The sequence below is a fragment of the Taurulus bubalis genome, assembly GCF_910589615.1.
Source record: "Taurulus bubalis genome assembly, chromosome: 8".
NCBI lineage: Eukaryota > Metazoa > Chordata > Actinopteri > Perciformes > Cottidae > Taurulus > Taurulus bubalis.
In genome coordinates, this window is record NC_136596.1 from 11,840,722 (window position 1) to 11,849,448 (window position 8,727).

The following is an 8,727-nucleotide window of genomic DNA, read 5'->3' on the forward strand; positions in this document are numbered from 1 at the left end:
CAAGGCATTACATCAAAGGGGCTTCTCTGAATTTAAACCCTGCCTTTAATTCTAAGGCAGCTTTCACTGCTACATATCTGGAAGGAAATACGAGACAATATCAAGCAATGTAAAGTTGTGTCGTACAATCAGCTCACAGTTCTTTGCAGAAAACCCTGTGAAGATGAGTGCCGACTGCAAGGTTATGGAAGAGGTCATCACAAACTCATCACTGTCAATCTCACTTCATCGTGACGCCTACACGTCAGATGTGACCCTACGCAGCAATACTTAGTGTTCTCTTAACCGACAATTGTCAACAATTGATTGCAACTCTGCAGTTGCAATCATTCATGTATATGTGAACTCTAGTCCTTAAAGAAAGAAGATTGACATCAGTTTTACAGGTTACCATCAACATGTATTTTGTATTATTGTAGTCATTATTAATGACACTTCTTACAATGTGGCATGATCACAACTGGTGTCAACGGCAAAAAAATGACAAATCAGCTTTCTGAAAACAGATTTCCCAAAAGGTTCTTTAATAAATAGCAGCAAACTGACTGACTTTAAAACCTTAGTAGCTCTTTGAGGCAGGACAATTAGCCATCTGGAGAGCTATTCTACCATTTTGTTAGCTGTGGAATATCACGATCTTGAGATACAACAAAGAAGGTGTGTGGACGATTTAAAGTCACACCTCGTAACTCAGTTTCCTGAATTACGCCTCCATGTGATGAACATTTATGAAAGTTCTTTTTGTGGAGACTTTCAAACTGATTGATGCTACTGTGACAAACACGCAGGGAAAAACAGGTCGGCTTGAAATGTTTGGACAAACAATGTATCATTTTGAGCCCACCAAGACTGTGACTTCTGTCTTTTAAACTAAATGGCAGATAACAGAAAGCCTTGCCCTGCCCTCGCACCACACACACACACACACACACACATCTGGAGTAAACATTCCACATAAGCAAACACAAGGAGAGACCTGGAAGTCCATGGAGGGATCTAGAGACACTCTGGGGCTATCAGCTCATCCCTCCCTCTGACACATTTTCTCTCTCCGTGGCTACGGTGAGTGGTGACAGGTCTCCATTTTTACATTATCTAAATGACAAGTCCTTGTATGCCTCTAGGATTGTACTGTCCATGCCTTGTTGTCTGTTCATTTCCTCAATATTTCCATTCACGGTTTTCTTCGGTCCGCTACTGTAGAAACAGTATACTAAAAGCCATGACGACACAGCAGCAAGCCACCCAGGGACTCTTCCGTTCACCTGGAAAAAAAATGAAGTGCAAAGTTCAAGGCTACATTGTTTAGCAACATTTCCTTGACATAAGAACAAATAATTGGAAAATTAATTAAATTGGGGGCAAACATAGGCTTACCTATTCTGGCACACTTCCAGAAAATTCCGAGAATCCTAAAAGTTAAAATAATTAGAAAGAATTACAAGCATGAATAATTGCCAAAAAGACAAAATAACTCAATTGTGGTGATGTTAAAAGATGAAAAGAAGCTGAGTTTAATGTTGATACGGTGGTAGCTACAGTAACTGAGACTCCTTTCACAACTTTACAAGAGGACGGCAAGTACATCACTACAAAACCCAGGCAGCCATCGGACATCCGTTCCATGTAAGGGGTGTAACCATTGGAAGAGAGGGGGACAGCAGGCGACCCATATTATCTCTAGTGACAGCTGAGGCAAATGCGGCATTCCAGGCCTTCAATTTTCTGATGTGTGTGTCAGCCTGTGTGAGGGTGCTTATGTCTGCAAGTGTATATGTTTAAAAGCAAACATTCTTCCAAATTTCAAACTGACCAGGTGTCAGCCTCCCATTGTAAAATTGTTTACATTTCCGGATGACGCTTGTTTTAAAGTTTAAAGCATTTCCTACAGTTAAAAATATATATCTTTAAATAATGTACAAATGTTTTAGTCTGTACAAAACATACATTATCCCCCTTTGATTTGAGGCCTATCCCTGCCACACAAAATGATTTGAATAATGTGTGGCACAACATCTACAAAAAACAGCTCATGCCTTAGTCAACAAATCAAATATGAAGGAAAACTATTAAATCATCCCATCTGCCACTCTCAGTCTCATGTGTTTGTCTGAAGAGAACGTCACTCCCTGCTCCAATGTGTGTGTGTGTGTGTGTGTGTGTGTGTGTGTGTGTGAGTGTGAGTGTGTGTGTGTGTGTGAGAGTGTGTCTGGCTGTTCCTGGGCTGTGCCAGACACATTACAAGTGAATCAAGGAGTTTCAATGGGGAGCTTCTTATTATACATACACTATTCTGTGTCTACACACACTGATTCTTGTATTGTGTATTATTAACACTCCAATGATTTGATTATGCAGTTTGATATAACATGGTGTCCCATTCAAAGAGGCAAAGACAGATCTTGAGGAGTCAATTATTCACTGGGAAGACTTCAATGGCAGCTTTATTGTTTAGTATCCAATCATACCCGGTTTTGTTCTTGTCTAGCAGGCTGGGAGCTAGGGCTCTGACATAGGCACAGGTACAGATCAGCAGGAGAATCACTGTTAACAGTGACTGGAAGTTGAAAATGGCTGACTGCAATATGAAAGAGAATTATATATTTAGTACAGACAGAGAATGATATATTTAGTACAGACATGACCTAGTGCAGCTTACCAGCAACAGCCCAAGTCATACACATTCGAGACACTAACTTCACTTTCGTTAATTTTCTGTAACACCGATGTTCTGCTACTTGTCACAAGGAATGTCATTGTACCAGCTGTTTATTTTATATGACAAAGACGCGGGCTGGCTGTGTAGACCTAGTTAGTCATATGATTGTCGCCAGATAGCATGTTTATTCGCATGTCTAATTATCAAGATCAACCACCTACCTAAAATATATGTATTAATAAAGGATTATTAAAGAAAAATCTAAATCTCATACTGCCATGTGACAAAATGGAGACCCAAGGCTGCTCAGCTGGCTTTGAGCTATGCACACTGACAACACATCAGACTCAACAGCAGATTGGCTACTTAAGGTTTGTTTTTGTGAAGTTGTCCAGCTTTTCGCCACCTGTGTGTCTGTTGATGCTCCTGATATGGTGAGCGATTCTGAACGAGGATGACATTTAAATCATAGTTCACCCACAGCAAAATGTGCTCCATAATATTAATAAGACGATCTTATTGTTTGCGATATACATACATTATAACCATATTGAATCAATGAATGCATCTCTAATTGTGTACGTTGTGATGTAGGTTACATATAATTTAGATTATCCATCCTTCCTGGCCATTTGTTTATTTTTGCTTACGTTAACGTTAGATTATTTGGTCAAGAAGAAAGTTTAAATAAATTGTCTGCTCTTCATTCATATTTCATTTAAATAAAATATTCATGGAAGAAATGAAGTCATCAACTTTGCTTATACTATTCCTGTTCCTGGCACTTTATAAACAACAACCTTGTAACGCCAATTAATCAATAATATGCAACCGAGCCAAACATAGACTCGCATGCGTACAAAGTGCAGCTACGTGGCACACGCCTCAAAACACAGCAAAGCGAGCATCCACCATTAACTTGTGATCGTCTGTGACTTTATCACATAACTCGCACGAGCACACGGCCGAAACGCGCGTGATGTAACTATATTCTCATGATATTTAAGAACAGAAACATACATGTGGTGGAATGATCTGCTCAACTTTTAGCATATTTTAGCTAGCCGTTGGCTAGCGGGCTAGTTTAGCATTTTATATCCGTCCTGCTTTACACCGAATGTTTACGCTAGTTTTCGTCAGTGTCTCTTTCCGACACAGAATACACGCAGGATGAGTGTTATAGAGCAGACTTAAAGTACGCTGGAAAAAAGAGTAGAAGCACTTAATGTATAAAACAAGCTTACCATTTTTGTTGTGAGTCAAAGCCACATCACACTTCCTGCTTTCTTGAACGTACGTAACGTAACCACAGATGTTTACGTACCGTGACACGTCGCTGCAAACCTCGTTTGCTGATTGGTTGATAACACAGCAGTTGAAAGTTGAAATGTATGTCAAAAAAACATCAACTTGGAGAACAGTAGTGTTTTGAGTTTCATACAAAATGCCCTCGGTTGGACGTCGCAGTAGTTAGAGTACCGTAAGTATTTAGGCAATATGTACTGTACGTTGAGTGTTTTAATATGATAGTGAATGTATTATGTTAGAGTTAACCACTGTTCCAACGTAGCACGTTAACATGTGGCGCCTTGACGTTAAGGGCACATTATATGTCGCGTTACCGATGGCATTACTTTACTTTGTTCTTCCATTGTGCACTGATGATAAAGTTAGTAGGAACATATTACACTAGACTGCAATTGCTGAACCCGGAAGTTGTTATAACTTCTGTTATAACTGTGAATAATAATAAGGCTCATTCGCGATGAGCCAATCCTGCGCAGAATCGATTACCGGCGATCGCCGCACAATGCATGCCGGTTAGATTTGTGCCTCTGACGTCATGCACATGTGGGCAACGATAACCTCACGATAGCAAAGCAGCCAGGCGTTGCAGCTGCTCTCCCGACTGCATGACGCAGTGCATGATGGGAAACGCCTGGCTGTCGCCAGATCAGAGAGCTGATTGGCTCTTAGATTTGATAACAACAAACACCACATTTTGTAGAAAATCTTTCTGTGGTTTACTTTCCCCTGAGAGTTTATTAAGTCCCCTCCCTCCAACCAGCAAAGGCAGCATCTTGATTGCATTGAGACCATGTTTTTCATCAATCCCGACCAACCCTTCCTTCACAGACACTTTTGCAAATCCTCTTAATGTGAGAGGAAATCTGTCAGATTGTAAACCACAACTAAATAATGTTTTGCATTTTTCACTTTAAGAGGGTGGATAAGCAGTCTGCGAATGAAGACTGGTATATGAGAGCAAAATATGAGCAGGGGTACTTTAAACAGACTCACATTCCTCTAAATGTGATTTAAGTTTTTTTAGTTTATAGTGCACCGACCAAGTGCTACAGAAAAATACCTGCCTGATTACTGCAGTCGAATCAAGGCTTGATGATGATGAAAGGTGCAATCTTCTTATTTTTTACATCTGTATTACAAGGTTACTAGGGTAACCATCAGGTCAAACTCGAAAGAATAACATTCATTGTTCGATGCCAAGAGTACAACTTTCCTAAAGCAATGGCAGATGTTTGTTTTGAGTTGTGATTTTAGGGAAAGTGATTCTGTAAATATTACAATGACAATGGTCACATGTTTCTTTTTTTGCATTTTTGACCCTCAAAGAAAATATGACTTTGGCAAACTTTAGAGCGGATAGGAATAAACGTTAGACTAATTACGCCACCCATGTTGTGCTGTCACAGGTTCTATTGCGCCTTGGTTTTAAACTTTTAAACAACCCATAATCTTCACTGAAGTTTTCACAACTAACTTATTCCTATGTGAATATTGGAAATGTTAAAATGACCTGTTATTGTGTGGCTGAATCCAGGGTGAGCAAGATGTTGTATACAGGTCAGGCCGACAACCCTTGCAGACTCGCAATCTATGTTTGTCTAAAAAGTTTGCCCTCGTGTTTAGTCATCTCTTCAAGGGTTTGGATGCAGAGTTAGCATTGGTTGCTGTTTGATTGGGCCTCATTCCTGTTTGTTCCAGTAGATTGCTGTTTTGTTAGCAAACAACCAGTTGTACAAGTGTACAACTGGTTGTCTGAAATGTTTTATTGACTCTATTGTTCTTTGTGTGGTTTATTTGGAATTTAAATTTAGGAATTATTGCACTAGAATATCCAGCATTCATTTTCTTTGAACAAGGATTATGTCGGCTCGTAGGACCCTTTATAACTTCAGTTGAATTATGCTGCCGGCAGGAGTGCTTTTGTTGTTCAGCTGCTGTTCTCACACCATCTTTTCACCCAATTTTACCCAAAAGACTCCTTTTCATCCTGAAACCATTGTCTTGGAGAAAGCATGAAGGGAAAGTCCAGTGAAAGTACAGTGAGAGGGCTGGCTTACTTTTCCGGACCCATTAAAGAGACACTTAAGTGCTTTGGCTATTTTCGACTCTATATGAACTCCTCATTTAAGACACAAGATGCATAATTAGAGGCTCTTTGAGACTCATTTTCCTGGTACTTCCTGCACAGTTATGGCTTGCAGTTTTTCATATGCGGCAATGCTGAAGAAATGACAATGAAAAGGTTGAGCACAGAAATTACAGAGGGAGCAAGAGAAGAGGATAAGGGCGCAGTGTTAAAGCGGTAGGCTTTGGTTGATGATTTAAGCATTCTAGTAATCGCGTCCGTCGATCGAGTAACTGAACAGGAAGACTTCGTGTTTTTGACTTTGAAGGTTTCGCGCAGCTGTCCATTCCTGAAAGACAGCGCTGTTTATTTAATTGGAGTGTCCTTCTGTCATTACCAAAGGGTCATCGCCCCTGCACAACAGATGTTACAGTAACTAATGAGTAGCTTGGTTCACTTTATGAGGTTAAAGTTGAACCCTTCAGCTCCCTCATCTCGTTTCGTTCAGACACACCCCTTCGTGAAGCACAAAGGGTCAACTTTAATCTGCTGCAAAGTTCTTTGTGCATGTTCACATGTGTATGCATGAGTGTGTCACGTGTCAAATCTCTGCTGTAAGTCTCATTTTGAATCACCTTGACAAAGGGGACGCAGAAGAAGAACACCAACAAAAGTGCTGTCACGTCCTAACTTATAGCACAGTGTCCAAAGGCGCTCATTTTCATTTTTCCAAACATGTCCAGTTTGGCTAACTGCCAATTTAGCTGTCCTTTTCCCTCCATCTCCACACATTTTGCCCTGTAGTTAAGCAGGAAAGATGTCCAACTTACCTCTCACTTCACGTGGAAGCAGTAATCACATGTTCTGGACTGGACATCCGTAATCAAGTAAAAGTTTCTCAAGAAAACAAAACAAAAACAGTGTGTTGACCATTCACCCAAAGGACAGGACATGACATGAACATTCTGATGGATCATATTACGGTAATCCTGAGATTGACGTTGTTTGTAACTGATCTGTGAAACATAGGCTGCTACTTTGGCAGGAGATTTGACTTGAACTGCAGCAGTGAATCAATTAGCCTAAAGGCACGGTGACATTACCAAACAAGCTTGCTCAGCACACTCATTAAGCAGTGCTGTATTGGCAAATAATGATTTAGTTTTACAGTGTAAACTATCTCTAAGAGCATGAATCCCACAGTGTTTGCTTTGCCCGTTGTGTATTGGCATGTCCATGAATGAATTAGCTTGAGATGTGTCAGGATGTAGCAACAGTTCTTTTCTTCACTTCCTTCAAGGCAATCCCTCACATGTGATTGAACGCATGGCATGAAGGGCTGTCATTGGTCTTTACTGTACATTTTTTAAATATGATGGCTCTTGTGGAAATGTGATGTATCTCCAAAGCTATCCACAAAGATCTCAATAATTTTGAGGTGAGAAATAGTCCACGCAGGTGCAGAATCTTGGTTATTCTTTCATCTCCAGTGTAGCATGAAGTTTTCAAATGTTACAAATCTTTGTGAGCTTAATCTACTCTAGTGCAGCGGTCCCCAACCTTTTTTTCACGACAGACCGGTTATTGTAAGACAATATTTTCACGGACCGGCCTTCACGGTGTGGGCGATTTAAATAACTCACCATTACGGCGAATTAGTGGGAGCCGTGAGCTTGTTTCTCTGCAACAAGCCGGTCCCATCTCGGGGTAATGGGAGACAATAACACTCGACGTGTGTTCTTTATGTCCGATCTACTCCGTAACTTAAACGTTTAGTCCAGTCTACTCTGTAACTTAAACGTTTAGTCCAGTCTACTCCGTAACTTAAACGTTTAGTCCAGTCTACTCTGTAACTTAAACGTTTAGTCCAGTCTACTCCGTAACTTAAACGTTTAGTCCAGTCTACTCCGTAACTTAAACCTTTAGTCCAGTCTACTCCGTAACTTAAACGTTTAGTCCAGTCTACTCCGTAACTTAAACGTTTAGTCCAGTCTACTCCGTAACTTAAAACTTTAGTCCAGTCTACTCCATAATTTAGACCTTTATATCCAGTCTACTCCGTAACTTAGACCTTTATGTCTAGTCTATTCCGTAATTTAAACCCCACTTCACAAACCATGATGTTGGAAATGGAAGCAGGGTTTTCACTGCTTTTTTGCCGATCTCAGAATATTCTGCTTTGATTTTGATCCAGAACACCGGCAGAGTAGAAACGTAATTGTGTAATTGCGGCCCAGTACCAAGGGAAGCCACGGACCGATACTGGGCAGCGGACCGGTAGTTGGGGACCACTGCTGTAGTTGATGTTTCCAGACTTAATTCTTAATTCTTTGCAAACTCATGAGATTTAGTTTGGCTGTTTGAGGCAAGGATGTTAAGACTAACTTAAAGAAATATAAGAACTGTAGATCGTCGGATTAATGTACACGTTGACTTAAATCGGACAACAACTGGGTGTTTTTGGTAAGATTCTCCAATTTATCTCTCACAGTGTGTAATTACCTTGCTGGTGGTCAGTGAGCACACATACAAACCTGCCAAAATCTCTGTGTGGTTTCACTGACTCAGAGAGACCCCCATTAAATACACACACACACACACACACACACACACACACACACACACACACACACACACACACACACACTAAAAGACATTATTACAAAATCCAAGAAGTAAACAATGAGTCTCATTG

General features: G+C 40.4%; 1 protein-coding gene across 1 annotated transcript; it reads right to left on the reverse strand.

The window, feature by feature from the left end:
• Nucleotides 1-389: 389 nt before the first annotated feature.
• tmem167a (transmembrane protein 167A) lies at nucleotides 390-3,946 on the reverse strand. Its single transcript, XM_079222489.1, has 4 exons — nucleotides 3,904-3,946; nucleotides 2,469-2,578; nucleotides 1,378-1,412; nucleotides 390-1,265 (listed from the first exon to the last, which is right to left on the reverse strand). The coding sequence occupies exons 1-4, from the start codon at nucleotides 3,904-3,906 to the stop codon at nucleotides 1,195-1,197; spliced, it is 219 nt and encodes a 72-aa protein (XP_079078615.1). The 5' UTR covers nucleotides 3,907-3,946; the 3' UTR covers nucleotides 390-1,194.
• Nucleotides 3,947-8,727: the final 4,781 nt, after the last annotated feature.

What these genes read in the sequence shown, in the direction of transcription:
- tmem167a (XM_079222489.1), bottom strand. An exon ending in CTAGACAAGAACAAAACCGG is followed by an intron (nt 1,413 to 2,468) that starts GTATGATTGGAT and finishes TTTAACTTTTAG; the next exon opens with GATTCTCGGAATTTTCTGGA. An exon ending in CTGGAAGTGTGCCAGAATAG is followed by an intron (nt 1,266 to 1,377) that starts GTAAGCCTATGT and finishes TTTTTTTTCCAG; the next exon opens with GTGAACGGAAGAGTCCCTGG.